The sequence below is a fragment of the Canis lupus genome, chromosome 8 (assembly GCF_003254725.2).
Source record: "Canis lupus dingo isolate Sandy chromosome 8, ASM325472v2, whole genome shotgun sequence".
In the NCBI taxonomy this organism is placed as follows: domain Eukaryota; kingdom Metazoa; phylum Chordata; class Mammalia; order Carnivora; family Canidae; genus Canis; species Canis lupus.
The window spans coordinates 70,664,469-70,679,728 of NC_064250.1; the positions used below are offsets into that span (position 1 = coordinate 70,664,469).

A 15,260-nucleotide genomic window follows, 5' to 3' on the forward strand; every position below is an offset into this window, starting at 1 on the left:
CCTCCAAGGTTTTGACATGAGCATGTCCCTGGGGTGGGTTCAGCGTTGAGCTGAGTGTGGTGCCAGTCGGTCAACTCTGGGCAGACTGGAGCAGGTGCCTGGACTTCACGCCGATTCCTGGCTGGAGACACAGATTTGGGAGTCATCGCTGTAGAGGTATTATTAAAGCCAGGAGCCTGCCTGAGGTCACCGAGAGGTGAATGAGAGCAGAGGCCTGGAGCCAACACACTAAGAGCAGCATCTCTGTCCCTGCACAGGGCAGCACCTGGGGGCTGCTCGGCCCAGATGGATATTTCTCTATACTACAAAAACCATGCTGGTGCTCAGGCCCCTTTGTCACCGGCCATGGCCTCCTCTGGGACCTTGGGTCACAACCCAAGAATCCAGGGCTTGTCTTTTGGATGGGAGCAGCAGGTAGGAATGCCGAGGAACAGAGTGTGGGGTGTGAGGCTGTGTCTAGACAAGGGTCACCCTAAGCCACCCATTACTGCCGAGCATTCCCTGTAGTGAGTCTGCACTAAATTTGAAGGCTGGGCTCCAACTCTGGTCCCTCAATTCTGCGTGCGTGCTTCTGTGCGTGTGTGTGTGTTTGAAATGCACGTAACAAAATTCATCATTTTCACCATTCTAACATGTACAGTGCAGTGACATTAAGCACACTCACCGTGTTGTGCAACTGCGTCTATTATCTGGGTGTAGATCTTTGTCATCACCAGACAAGAAAGCGTGTACCCAGGAGCCAGTCACTCCTATTTCTCCTCCTCCAGAGCCTGACAACCACAAAGCCACCTTCTGTCTGTAGGGATTTGCCTGTTTTGGACATTCTGTGTAAGTGCCATCAGACACCTGTGACCTTCTGGGGCTGGTTTCTTTCCTGCGGCATGGTTCTGTGAAGGTCACCCATGCTGTCTAGGTCATCCATGGTGTAGCCTGTGCCTGTGCACAGTTCATTTATTGTTAGGGCTCGGTCCCCCATTCCTGGCCGGTTCTGTGACCTCCTGTTGAACAGTCCCCACCCTACTTCATGAGGTTGTCATGAGGATGGTTAAGTACACTGGGAAGAAGTGTGTCCCTGTGTCATGGCGCAGGGGGCAGGAGTCGTAGGAGGGACTCCTGGGTGCTTTGGAGGTTTCTGCTGTCAGGGGTCACTTCTCAGCTCAGCCATCAGCTGAGTGCGGAGCCAGCCCTCCTCATGGGTGAGGTCAGTGACCACTCGGCCCTCTGGGCTTCCAGGGTTTGTTGCTCACTCTGGTCGGCTGGGGCTGAAGGTAAATGAATGGGCTCCATCACCATCTTCCCTTTCCTTCTAAGAATTTCTGAGATTTCCGAAGCAGCTATTTGGGACAGGCTCGACTCCCATCTCAGAGAGGAAGCAGGTACAGGGGGGCTTCGTGGAGGAGAGGGCCACGGTCTGCTGAGCAAGTGGGGCTGGCCCAGGTCTGTATGGTTCCTCCACTCGCTCTGAAAATGCTGGGCACTTAGTAAAAGGGCCCAACGTCATTCGTGTTGTCTCCCATGAACAGGATGCCTCCCTCCTGGGGCACCCATCCAGGAGCCACTTTTTTTTTTTTTTAAGATTATTTATTTATTTATTTATTCATGAGAGACACAGGCAGAGGGAGAAGCAGGCTCCTGCAGGGAGCCCGACGTGGGACTTGATCCTGGGACTCCAAGATCACGCAGGCTGAAGGCAGGCGCTAAACTGCTGAGCCTGGGCAGCCCGGGTGGCTCAGCGGTTTAGTGCCACCTTCAGCCCAGGGTCTGATCCTGGAGACCCGGGATCGAGTCCCGCGTTGGGCTCCCTGCAGGAGCCTGCTTCTCCCTCTGCCTGTGTCTCTGCCTCTCTCTCTGTGTCTCTCATGAATAAATAAATAAATAAATAAATAATCTTAAAAAATAAACCACTGAGCCACCCAGGGATCCCCCTGGGAGCCACCTTTATGGAGGCCCCTTGTGTGCCAGGTCAGTGGGGGCACAGGCCAGTGAGCCAGCTGGGAGGGCAGTAAGGGAAGGAGGAGGTGATCAGCAGGCCTCACCTCCACCTGCGTCACCCCCAGCAGCCCCCCCAGCTGGCGTCACGAGGAGCGCACATCAGGGGCTGGAGCACGGCGTGAGCGGGACAGACCTGGGCGCAGAGACGACAGGCCGCTGTGCCAGGGTGGAGTCCCATGGGGAGTGCTAACGGAAACAGAGTGTACTGTAACTGTCACGGAGATAAGGCCGAGATGGGGCGCAGCAGGGAGGAGGCTGTCGGGGTGGGCTGCAGGAGGTGGGGCCCTGGGCCCAGCGTCCTGAGGAGGCCCCAGCTGAGCGAGGTGGAGGCAGCCTGTGAAGATCCAGGGAAAGCTGTTCCAGGCAGAGGAACAGCCCTGGGCCAGTGCAAAGCCCTGGAGGCAGGAGGCAAGGCAGAGGCAGAGAGTGGAGGTCAAGGAGGGAGGTGGGCCACATGGGCGGGGTTAGGGCAGCAGAAAGCCCCTGGGGTGTTGCAAGCTGGAAGGGTAAGATCCAGTCTGTGTTTCAGAGATCATCTCTGGCTGTCGGGGGTGACTAGGGGATGGAGTCCCGGGGGGAAGGCGGCAGCCTGTATCCTCCGCGTGGCTCTCCTGAGCCTGGCCCCTATGGTGGCCCCCATGGCAGTGACCTGTCCCCAGTACTGTGTTGACAGACCCCTGTCACACACACACCTGCCAGGCCCACCAGCCTCTGTGGTGTCTCAAGGGGAATTTAGCTGGTCCATGCTCTCTCACCCAGTGTCCCGTGGGGAAGGGGACGGTCACTCCTGCTGTCTGCTGTCACTGCCGCGGATAGGGGTGGGCCCTCAGAATGCTGGAAGCCTGGAAGGCAGACAGGAATGCTCCTCCTCTGAGGGTGTAAATGCCTGGGTGCTGCCCGAGGACAGCCTGAGAGTGGCATCTGCCAGCCGCCAGGTACCTGGGAAGCCGGAGCCAGGCTCAGTGCTTATTTCCCTGCCATATGTTTATGCTCTAATTCGGTTTTATTTGGGTGTCCCAGGCTGACCCCACGACCAAGTCATCCGTGGTGACTTAATGAGCCCCTGCTGCGTGGGAGGCTCCTTGCCGGGCTGGGATCCCGGACACATGGGGGTACAGAGGAGACCTCATGGAGCTGATTTTATTCCTGACAGTATTTAAATGAAGAGTGAGGTGGCCTGGGCTGGAAAGGGCCTGGGTGCTCTTCCCTCCCTGAGTCCTGCCCTGCTGACAGACCCTGGCTCAGCTCTCTCCTCTGTTAACTGCACAACAGGGACCTGACCAACTGGGGGTCTGTGGGATGGGAAGCCTTGGGGCAGCCTTCCTACCGTCACCTAGCAAAGTCAGCTGGTGCTGGGCTGGACGGGGAGGCTCTCCTATCCTCTCCCTGAGAATGAGGGATGCAAACAAAAACCGGACAGAAATGCCAGGCAGGCTCCGTGGGATGTATCCTCTGTTTCCTTCCTCCCAATTCCTCTTTGTTAATCACCTCTGCTGAAACAGCTTTATTGGGATAGAATTCATGCACCATACAATTTACCCACTTAAACTGTACAATTCAATAGGTTTCAGTCTATGCAGAGCTGTGCAATCATCACCACCATCTACTTTAGAACATTTCATCACCTCAAAAAGCAACCCTGTACTCAGTAGCAGTCACTTCCTATTGCCCGACTCCCCCAGCCCCTGGCAACCAACCACTAATCTACTTTCTCTCTCAACATTTTCCTGTTCTGGACATTTCCTATAGATGCAATCATATACAACGTGGTCTCATGTGACTGGCTTCTTTCGCTTAGCATAATGTTTTTCAAAGTTCATCCGTGACCCATGTTTTCTCCTGTGTTAGAGCTTCTTTCCTTTTTTATGAGTGATATTCCTTTGTATGGATAGATCATATTGTGTTTAATCCATTCATTGGTCGATGGACATTGTTTCTTTCTCTTTCTTTTTTTTTAGAGATTTATTTGAGAGAGAGAGAGAGAGAGAGAGAGGGAGAGAGAGGGAGGGAGCCCAAGCAGAGGGGGAGAGGTGGAGGGGGAGGGAGAAAATCTCCAGCAGGCTCCCCACTGATCGTGGAGCCTGAAGTAGGCTTGATCGTAGGACCTGAGCCAAAACCAAAAGTCAGATGCTTAACCGACTGAGCCATTCAGGTGCCCCTAACATGGTTTTATTTATTTATTTTTTTAAACATGGTTTTATTGTGTACAGAGCAGAGGGGGTTCAATCCCTCTTGGCAGCTGCTTTCCTTGTGGCTGCCAGGATGTTGCTCAGCTCATCTTTGGCCTCTTGGCACAGATGTGTGCCCCATAGTTTTTTTTGATGATCCTGAGGACCTGCTTGTCCTTGGAGACCTTGAGCAGTGTCATGGCACACTGCTCACACAGGGCGAAGCCACACATTTCTTGGATCATCTCCTGCACAGTCTTGGTGCGCTTGGTGAGGCGACCACTGTGGCCACGATGTGTCTGCTTGCTCGTGTTCTTGGTCGCCTCGTGGCCCTTGCTGGGGCCCATGGCCATGGGGTAGCACAGGCCACGGCTGCTGCTCCTCCGTGGCTGCCGAGATGGACGTGCTGGATTGTTTCTGTTTGGCTACTGTAAATAATACTGCTATGAACATTTATGTACAGGTGTTTGCGCAAACAAGTATTTTAGATTCTTTTGGTTAGACATCTAAGAGTGGGAATACTGGGTCATATAGTAACTCTATATTTAACTTTTTTGAAAAAAGACTATCCATTTGAAAGGGAGGGATAGGGAGAGCATGACCGATGTAGGGAGACGGGGGAAGGGAGAAGCAGTTTCCTTGCGGAGCAGGGAGCCTGATGTGGGGGCTCGATCCCAGGAGATCCCAGGACCCCGGGATCATGACCCAAGCCCAAGGCAGACGCCCAACCGACTGAGCCACCCAGGCGCCCCTATATTCAAGTTTTTGAGGAACTGCCAGACTGTTTTCCAAAGTGGCTGCACCATTTCACATCCCCAGCCGCGGTGTATGAGGGTCCAATCTCTCCGCGTCCTCACTAACACTGGCTGTTATCTCTCTTTTTTTTTTATTCTAGCCGTCCTAGTGGGTATGAAGTGGCATCTCATTGTGGTTTTGATTTGCATTTCCCTGATGACTGATGTTGAGCATCTTTTCACGCACTTATTGGTCATTTGTAGATCTTCTTTGGAGATATGTCTATTCAGATACTTCACCCACTTTAAAATTGGGTTATTCATCTTTTTATAATTGAGTTGTGAGAGGTCTTTCTATATTGCAGATAAAGTCTCTTACTGGGCATAATTTGCAAATATTGTCTCCCATTGTGTGGGCTGTCTTTTCACTTTCTTTTATTTTTTTTAAATTAAAAAAAATTTTTAAAAATTTTTTTGTCTTTTCACTTTCTTGATGGTATTGTTTACAACACAAAATTTTTGAATTTTGATGAAATCTGATTTATCGACTTCTTTTGTTCCTTGTGCTTTCAGAATGTACTTAAGAAGCCTTTGTCTAACTTAAGATCACCAATTATTCCTGTGTTTTCTCCTACGAGTTTCATAGTTTTAGCTGTTACAATTAGATCTATAATTTATTTTGAGTTATTTTTTGAGTTATTAACACATTAAATAACAAGATCTGGCAATGGGTCTAACATCTCTTGTGGTTTGGGAGATGAGTGCACATGCTATTCTGAGATCTTTCCAACAATTGTAGTGTGATGAGACAGTATCATGAATTCTATGAGTGACAGAGTCGCAGCCATTGCTAATACCACCTACATTCGTAATTGAAGAAAATGCTGGATTTCAGTTAAAGGTTCATAAAGCTATAATTATCCTCCCAGATTCATGGTCCCCCTGTATTCTATCCACAGCTTGCAGGTGAAAAACTTCTGGGATGGCTAAAATTCCTGCAAGTCCCAGTTTCTGAATAGTCTTAGGGGCTCAAACCCTCCCAGGACTGGCTTCTGGGCTGTTTCCCTGGCACCCCAGCCACCATTCCCTTCGTCCTCTGCCTGGCTCCAGATGTGAGGAAGCTATCCCTTGCCCAGCAGAATTTTCTAACAAAGTGAGGCTGCAGAGCTGTGTGGCTGAGACGTGTGGGCCCTTCCACTGGCCAGATTACTTCATCCCTAGGTGCCTCAGTTTGCTTACCTGCAAGGCATGGGTGAATAGTCAGGAGTGAGTTCACCAGATAGATTATTGGGCTGACTGAATGAGCTCAGGATTTCAAGGCTGAGAGCAGAATGGGCACACAGGTACATCCCAAAGATACCAGCTATTATCGTTAAGTCTTTCACAGGAGAGCGGAGGGTGCTATTTCCTCTGCCTACACATTCTTTCCCTTGTTCTGCACCAGGTTAATGTCTAATTTTTTGTAGCAGTCAGGAGTTTTTGAGTCTTTTATTTTTTTAAGATTTTATTTGAGAGAGAGTGAGAGATAAAGAGCACGAGAGAGAGAGAGAGAGAGAGAGAGAGAACGAGCAGGAAGGAGGGGCAGAGGCCGAGGGAGAAGCAGACTCCTTGCTGAGCAGAGAGCCCAAGGTAGGACTTGATTCCAGGACCCTGGGATCATGACCTGAGCAGAAGGCAGACACCTAACTGACTGAGCCACCCAGGCACCCCACGAGTCTTTGAATCCTAACAAAAATTCAAATTGCTCCATCTATAAGGCTAGGATTTCAGGTCTGGTTTATAGGGTGTGGGGAGAGATCCAAACATCTCATCAGGCCTCAGCCCTCTCTTTCCAGACTGGTCAGGTAGGGGCTGGAGAAGTGAGGCCCCCTCTCTCAGGTGCCTGGGCCACATACAACATAGACCCTGGGACCTTGAGCAAATCCCCCAGTACCTGGCCCTGCCCCAGAAGCTCCAGGCTTTTCTGATCTTCAGAGGGAGGTTCTGTCCTAAGAGTTTCTGAAAAAGTTCCAGAAAGGGCCTTGATTGGCCTGGCTTGGTCATGTGCCAATGCTTGAGCCAATCACTGAAGCCAGGGGCTGGGGGTGGGGGGGCTGATTAGCTGGGTCTGGGTCACAGGCTTGTCAGGCCCCAAGCCAAATTCCTGCAGAATGATGCCTGGCTGAGGAAATTCAAAGGCCTTCTCCTCTTGTAGGGTATGTAGCAAGTCTTGGTCAGACCTCACTTGTTTCAGGACTCCTTCCTTCACTGGGACTGGCTCTGGTTCTGTGCACCAACAGTAACTGTATCCCCTACCGCTCACTTCTCATTCAACAATTACTTAGTGAGCACCTACTATGCACCAGTTTGAAGGAGGGAATGGGGGCTGCAAAGGGCACTGGGAGGGAGTGGTCTGTGAGGGAGGAGAACTCGGGATCCTGAGATCTAGAAATGTTAGGGAGTTTCCAGAAGGCGGAGTGGTGGACTTAGGTGCTGCTGTGGAGCTCAGTGAAACCATTAACTGACCACTGAATTGGGTCGCCTGAAGGTTGTGGGTGACCTTAGCAAGAATTAAGAGTGGGGACACAGCCCTGCGAGGGCGGGTGGCAAGAGGAAAGACTGGGAAGGAAGGAAGGGAGTGGAGGGTTTAGGTTTCTGTGGGGTAAAGAGAAAGGAAAGGGGAAGGAGGAGGTAAAGGGGGCTTGGGAGCAAGGGACCATTTTCACCTTTCTTTGGAAAGTGCTGACCCAGGGGAAAGAGGGAGTTTGATGGCACAGGAGGCCAGCAAGGGGAGGGCAGTGGGAAGTGGGTGCCTGAGACCAAGATCAGAATGGGAGAGCCCGAAGGGGAGGGGAATGGGTGCCAGGTGGGGACCTGTGTCAGTTCAGGGCCTGAAGTTCAGAGGGATCCCATTCCCATTTGATGGCTTCAGCTTAGCTGGCAGTGAGGGCAGGAGGGACTGTGGGAGGTGTGAGGAAAGGAGGGAATATCTTAGTCTCAGAGTGGGAGAGAGTGTCACTGAAAAACACCGTAGGGCTGCTGACACCGCTGCCGAGTGCCAGTTTGAAGTCTGAGGTCACCAGTTCCCAATCAGAAGGGTTATGTGTGGACACCCCAGCAGCTCCCTGCTGTCCTAAACAATAGGTGCAGGAAGGGGGTTTTCCAAAAGGTTGGAGGGTGTTCTGTGGTGGAAGAAGATTGGGGCTGGGGGAGATGGACTCTATAAAAATTCACTAGGCCAGGAAGTGGTTATTATTGTCGGTGTTTTATGAATGAGGAAGCTGGGGGGCCGGTATGCTATCCATATGGCTTTGGGGGTCAAACTAGGAAGGGGCCTGACACACGTCAAAGTAACTTAAGGTGTTACTCTTTGTTGAAAAAAAGTGAATGGTTGGATAGCCCAGTGATGTAACCACAGTCATAACCCAGCCAGGAAGTAGCCCCAACTTTGGGGTTTGGTGGGTGGTGCTCATGACCCTGTGTCATGCCATCCCTGCTGCCCTAATAAATGACTCAGTATTACCTGTGCACTGTCATGGGCTAATCATTCCGAGGTCTGGTGGTAGAATTTCATAGACACCAAGGGAGCAGGGAGTCCCCAGCCCCAGAATGACAGTCTGGTTCCTAACCCTGGGCTTTGCTGACTGCACCCCACCCAGGCCGCCTGGTGGGGGCTGGGAGAGCATCCTAAAGGCATACATCAGTGCGGGCCTGGGGCTCTCCAACGAGGGGCATCCTTTTAAGGGGAGGCCAGAAGACGCGATCTCGAACTTGGTGGAGGTGCTGGGGGCAGGGATCCTCCATCTAATGGGCTCCCAGCCCCGTTTCTTAAAGGCCATTTAGGCCGAAGTGAATGTGGCTACTTCATTTAAGTTAATAATGACGGTTCGTGCTGCTTATTAAAATGTGTTAGAGAGGTTATTTATTCAGGTTTGAAAAACATAAAACTCCAGATTTCTCTCCCCATAGCTATTTATATCTGGAGCTGGTGTAAACTGTCCCCCTATGAAGCTCAGGTTTGAAGTAACTTAAAAGAAAAATAGCTGTCCGTTGAATTAGAAAAAAAAAAATCATTTACAGACATTCTCTTGCCTCCTAATTATGCAGGATCAGCGCGATGTTCTGCGGAGGCTGGTGGTGGAGGTGGGAGTGCCGCGGCCCTGGGGGGGTCCCACGCTCCCCCCCCTCCCCATACACCCCTCCCCCGGGCCGGCCGGGGACCGCACTCCGGGCAGGGAGGTCTCGGGCTGGCCCCGGGTGCCCGGCAGGACAGGGGGGAGGCAGGGCACGCAGCAGATCCGGAAAAGTGGTTCTTGCCCGGGAGGAAGTTGACCCTCCTCCCCGACCCAGGGCTTGGGATGAAAATAGCTGCTTCCTCTTTACCCTTCCTGGCCCCAGCCCATCTCGGCAAGTGCCCCCTCGCTGGGGCCGGAGCGGCCGGCGGGGAAGGCGGGGGACCCCCGGCAGCTCGGGCCGCTGCGGCCACTTGCAGCCTCCCCCCGCCCCAATCAGCGGGGCCCGCCACAGACCTCCTCCTCCTCCCCGAGCCCCCACCCTGCGTCCTTTCCCTCCGGGGCACACGGTCACCCGGGAGCCCCGTCGCCTGCACCGGGGGCCCCCGGCGCCCAGGAACCCCCAGGCCCCTCGGGGAAGGCGGGGGCGCAATTAGTTTCTTCCAATTAGTTTCCCCTCTTTGTATAGAGACCCATTCAAACTGTGGCTGTAATCCTCCGCGCGAGGGGGAAAGTAGTCCCGACCTTGCGTTCGATTTCTGTTCTCGCGTCGCGCATATTTTACTTTTCGAGGCCACCGGGACTCTCCGTGGGGCCCCTCGCGGAATGTGGGGGCGGCGGCTGCGGGGGGCCCGCGCAGGTGAGGGGGTGGGGGCGGCCGCCGCGGGAGGGGGCGGGGAGGGCAGCTAACTCCCAGCTACTGCCTAGAGAGATGGATCATGGGGCGTAGAGAGATTGCAAACCTCAAACCACGTACAGCGGGCGATACGCGTCAACCGAACCTGACCAACGGAAGCCCGGAGCCTGCCCCCTCCCCGCGCTCCCGCCCCCGGGCCCCGGACGGACAGGAGCGCCGAGCCAACCGCGCGGCCGCTCGCCGTCCGAATCCCGCGGAAGCCAATGGGAGCGCGCGGGGGGCGGGGCCGGCCCGCGTCGGGTTGGGCTGCGCGCGGCTTCCCCCCCGCCGGCCCGCCCCAGGCCCCGCCCCCCCCGCCCGCTCGCGGCTCCCGGAGTAGTTGGTGCCAGTGAAGTGCGGGCGGCGATGAGAGCGAAAGTTGCGCTCGGCTCGGCGCTGGGGGCTTGAAGCGGCCCCGCGCTCCGCCCGCCGGGCCACCCCCAGCCCCGACTCCGCGCGCCCGCCGGCTCCCGCCGCGCCCGCCCGCCCCGCGCCCGCCCGCGCTCCCTCCCCCCGCCCCCCCCGGCTCGGCGCCCCTCCTCAGGAGCCGCGGGGCCCCGCCACTTTCGCCCGGCCCCGGCCCCGGCCCCGGCCCCCGCCGATGCCGGCCATGGTGGAGAAGGGCCCCGAGGTCTCAGGGAAGCGGAGAGGGAGGAACAACGCGGCCAGCGCGGCCGCCTCGGCCGCCGCCGCCGCCGCCTCGGCCGCCTCAGCCTCGGCCGCCTCCGCCGCCTCGGCCGCCGCCTCTGTGTCTGTCTCTGCCTCGGCCGCCTCCGCCTCGGCCGCCGCCGCCCCCAATAATGGGCAGAATAAAAGTTTGGCGGCGGCGGCGCCCAATGGTAACAGCAGCAGCAACTCCTGGGAGGAAGGCAGCTCGGGCTCGTCCAGCGACGAGGAGCACGGTAGGTGGCAGCCGCCCCGCGCCGCCCGCCCGCGCCCGCCCGCGCCCGCCCGCGCCCCGCGCCCCGCGCCCGCCCGCCCGCGCTGACCGCCGTGCTCTGCTTCCCCGCAGGTGGCGGCGGCATGCGGGTCGGACCCCAGTACCAGGCGGTGGTGCCCGACTTCGACCCCGGTGAGTAGCGGCCCCGCGACCCGCGACCCGCCACCCGAGGGGGCGGGGGCCCTCGGACAACTTTCTTTTTGTGTGTGTGTGTGTGTGTGTGTGTGTGTGTGCGTTCGCCCTGCCGTCCGCGGGGAGAACAGCAGGGCGCGAGCCGGGAGGGACACACACACGCCCGAGCGTGGTCCGCGCGCGCGCCTCGGCCTCGGCGTCGGGGGCGCGGCCTGGGGACTCCCGGGGTCCCGGGGCGCCGGCCGGGGGGCGCGGTGGCCGCGCCGGAGAGTTAGCGTGCTGCGAGCGCCCGGGACTCGGGACGTCCTCGCGCCCGTCGCAGCACTTGAGGGGTCCCTCCCTCCTCCTGCCGGCCCCTCGGGCTCGCGCGGCTTCCCTGACTCCCCTCCCAGCCTGAGGGGGACCTGACGAGCGACCCCCCCGCCCCCCCCCCCCATCACTTAAGAAGTGTGCTTCCCAGAGGGCGCCTGCCTGAGGGAAGAGAGGCTCGCTCGTGGCAGCTGATTTTAGGACCTATTTGTGAATGTCCGTAGATTTCTTTTTTTGTGTGTGTCTCTGTGTGTGTGTGTGTGTGTGTTTCCTTGAAGGAAGGGGTTGTGAAAGAATAGCTCCAGAAGCTTTCGCCTAGCTAATGATTTCCACCTCCGAGAAATCCCTACATCCTTTCAGAACGGCACATTTACTTTCCCGGCTGCTGTTTGTGCGTGGAAGCAAATTTAAAGTGGGTACCGGGAGGGGAGGGGAAAAAAAAAAAAAAGAATCTAATCAGACAAAGGAATTCGTCAGATTTTAATGCGTGAGATTCTAGCCCTTCCCCGGAGGAGACTGTTCCTCAAAGGTTGTTGGCGTGGAAGATGTTTGAAGGGACGTGGGGTTTTCCTTTCAGAAACAAGATTCAAAAGAGAATCTTTTGCAGGGCTGGAGTTATTAACAAGGCTTTCTGGTGTGGAGGGCTTTCGAGCTGGAGGGTATCTATGTAGGTTATAGCACTAGTTTATTTGAGAGAATGAATGCATAACATGCTTTTCCTTGGAAACAAGACTGCAGAAAATTGCAAGGATCTAGTCCTTGAAAAAGGAGATTGCTCTTAAGCTGTTATTAAGGTACTAAACTCTGGGTGTTCTTTGAAGTGAAAATACACAGCAATCGGTGAGTGAGCTTTTGGGCACTCTGGAAATAAATGACCTTGCCCATGTTTGCCTTCTAGATTTTAGTCTGTTGATTTAAATCTCTTGAATTTATGTAGTCTAGCACCCAGGTTTGTATTCCTTTTAAATTCGTATTAGTCTTTTTGATAGTTTCCCCTTCCCCCACATCTTCCTTTTTTGGTAGTGACTTCTCATTTACAAGAGTGACAGGATAGGACTGGGAGACCAAGGCTTTTTCTCTCGTATGCGTGCCTTCTCCATTCCCACGTTCGCCACCAGGGGAAGCATACTGTTTTTTGGTTACAGTTGACCCTATCTTCATTTTGTAGGTCAAGTCCATCTTTGTTTTAATACACAGAACATAAAGCAAAGGTTGTCACAAGTTTCCCACACATATTTTAAAAAATCAACTTGCACAGATCTTTTAGTTTTAGTAAGTTGGTAGATTTTTAATATGTTTTGGTTACATTAGTTTTGAAAGCTTTACTTAAATACAGTTGGATGTGACTAAGGAAAAGTGCCAATTTGATGACAGCAACAGGAATTAGACTTCTGACCTTCTTCTAAATATTGGTGTCTACCTCTGTATTGTTAGTAGTGCGCCTGACTTCTTTGGGTTCATTTTCTTTGAAACAGCAGGTGTAGTAGGATCATACTTTGAGCTGTCCTTGTATTTTTGATGGAATAGGTACAACCATAAAGATGCTAGAGACCGGCCTTTCTAAAAAGTAAAACATTATAAGTGTTCCGCAGTAGTCTTACTGCCAGTTGATTGGGGTTTGGTGTTAGTATTTACAAATTTCTTGTTTTGTGTTGTTTTAATTTGGAAAGGAATCTTACTGAGAAATAATTTTAAGCCCTGTTTTGCCGATCTGAGCAGTGGGACACATTCATAGATATGGCTGAAAATCGTGGAACCTTATTGTTTCCTGGAGATTTTTTTTTTTAAGGTTTGTCCTATCTTGAACTTAAAGTCTTTTTTTTTTTTTTTTTTTAAGATTTTATTTATTTATTCATGATAGTCACACAGAGAGAGACAGAGAGGCAGAGACACAGGCAGAGGGAGAAGCAGGCTCCATGCACCGGGAGCCCGATGTGGGATTCGATCCTGGGTCTCCAGGATCACGCCCCGGGCCAAAGGCAGGCGCCAAACCGCTGCGCCACCCAGGGATCCCGAACTTAAAGTCTTAAGTCAAGAGGTGACTTCTGTTTTGGAATAGAAATGGTACACCGTGTTTGTTTCATGGCAAAAAACATTTTTTTTAGGTCTTTAGACTGAAAGGTTCTATGAGAAGCTAGGAATAATACGGAATTGAAATTGTGATTGTTAGTGCATGTTATTTCTCCCTGCCTTAGTTTTGAATTAATTTTGAATTTATTTTTTATTTTATTTAAAAAATTTTTTTAAAGATTTTATTTATTTATTCATGAGAGACACAGAGAGAGAGAGAGAGAGAGAGAGAGGCAGGCAGAGACACAGGCAGAGGGAGAAACAGGACCCTCGCAGGAAGTCCAATGCGGACTCGATCCTGGGTTTCCAGGATCACTCCCTGGGTGGAAGGCAGGTGGTGCTAAACTGCAGGGCCACCCAGGGATCCCCTGATTTTATTTCTTTAAACCAAAACTTGAACAAATGAATGTAAAATTCCTCAGGAAGCCTTTTCTTTCTTTCTTTTCTTCTTTCTTTCTTTCTTTCTTTCTTTCTTTCTTTCTTTCTTTCTTTCTTTCTTTCTTCTATCTCTGGTAAAGACGTGTGAGGGAAGAAATTGATTTTAATTAAAAAAAAAAACTTATCAACAGTATCCCAGCTTGACCTTATGTAGCTTTAAAAGCAAGTGGTTGAAGCTGGGAACACCTGACATTCCCTGTAAAGTCCAAGGCAGATCCACTTCTGTCATTCCTCACAGACGGTGAATGAAATGAATGGAGCACTGTAGCTCTAAAATGCTGATTCAGAGGAAGACCCAGACTAGATTTTTGGACTTTGGTGTAACTTGGCAATTAAAATGATAGAAAAAGTTTTATCAATTAGTTTTAAAAACAAAGACCAGAATGTAGTTCTATATCTTTAACTTAGGCTTTGTTCCCACATATGGTGTCCAGACTGTCTTTCCATACCCCATGCTGTAGCGTATGCCAAGTTGTCATTGGTTTCTTTCAGAATTTAGTAATCATAGAATAGAGTAAGAGGGAGGAATGCTTATTCTGTCCTACCTCTGGTTAGTTATTTCCTATACTTGTAAAGCATGATTTAATTTGAAATGAGTAGTGTGTTTCTATACGAAGATATGAGTGTTTCCATGATCTTAGCAGTAAGCATGCAAAGGAAGGAATCTGTAGCCTATATATATATTTTTTTTTCATAGCCTATACATTTCTATCATTGTTTGGTACTCTTCCTCTTTTGTCTTTTGGCCGGAGAAACACAGTGACAGGATGTTAAGGCTGACTCAAGTTCTTTGTTTTCTGAAGCATGGGTTATTATGTCAACTTTTATCCTGGGTTGGTTTTTAGTATCACAGTTCACTGATAGTAAAATTAAGACTCTTCCAGAAGAGGAAATTATTAATGGAAAATATTTTTGAGATAATAGTCCTTTAAAAAAGCAACCTATATTTGGAACATTGAATCCAGTTTAATGATACTTACCTGGCAGGGGAGATACCATGATCATGAATCCAGTTTAATGAGATTTGAAAATTTGGGTTGTCTTTGGCTCAGCTGTCACTTCAAAGTTGATTTCTGTTGGTATAATGTGTTATGCTTTAGTGTGGAATAATGTTATTGAACAGAGGGTCTTGACCTGCTTTTCATTACTTTTTACTGTGTTCCTCCTTGAACATTATTTTCTATGCTTCAGTTTCATTTTAAAAGTCAATTTTATAGATATTCTAAAATTCATAAGTTATGGTGAATGTTTTGTGATTTAAACATACTTGGAGTGTTCACCCAAATGAGAGGTTAGGGTAATGATAAATCCTGTGATAATCAACTTCATTAAGTACTGCGGTAGAGAGACACCTAGGACTGGTTGTTATGAGATTGAATGCCATAGCTCTGTGACTAAGCAGGTGCTAAAGGTAGAGCTGGTCACTTTATCCCCAGGAACCTCAGTTTCCTCAGTCATGAATCAGGGTGGTTTGCATCACTAATAGTCCATCATTATGTCAGTTATAGTCCTCTTTGTAATTCTTTTGAGATTTATTTTATTTTATTTTATTTTATTTTTTTTAATGATAGGCACGCAGTGAGAGAGAGA

At 51.5% G+C, this 15,260-nt stretch overlaps 1 protein-coding gene and 1 pseudogene across 3 annotated transcripts in view; one reads left to right on the forward strand and one right to left on the reverse strand.

Moving 5' to 3' along the window:
- Positions 1-3,712: 3,712 nt before the first annotated feature.
- On the reverse strand, positions 3,713-8,712 carry LOC112657362 (60S ribosomal protein L36-like; annotated as a pseudogene).
- Positions 8,713-10,323: 1,611 nt separating this feature from the next.
- RCOR1 (REST corepressor 1) overlaps positions 10,324-15,260 on the forward strand; it is a 138,436-nt gene continuing 133,499 nt past the window's right edge. For 2 of the 3 annotated variants that reach the window (XM_025444068.3, XM_025444067.3), the window contains exons 1-2: positions 10,324-10,683; positions 10,794-10,853. In XM_025444068.3, coding sequence (XP_025299853.2) covers positions 10,383-10,683; positions 10,794-10,853 — 361 coding nt within the window. In that variant the 5' untranslated portion in view covers positions 10,324-10,382. The remainder of the gene's footprint in view (positions 10,684-10,793; positions 10,854-15,260) is intronic. The other variant, XM_025444065.3, reaches the window with a different exon arrangement.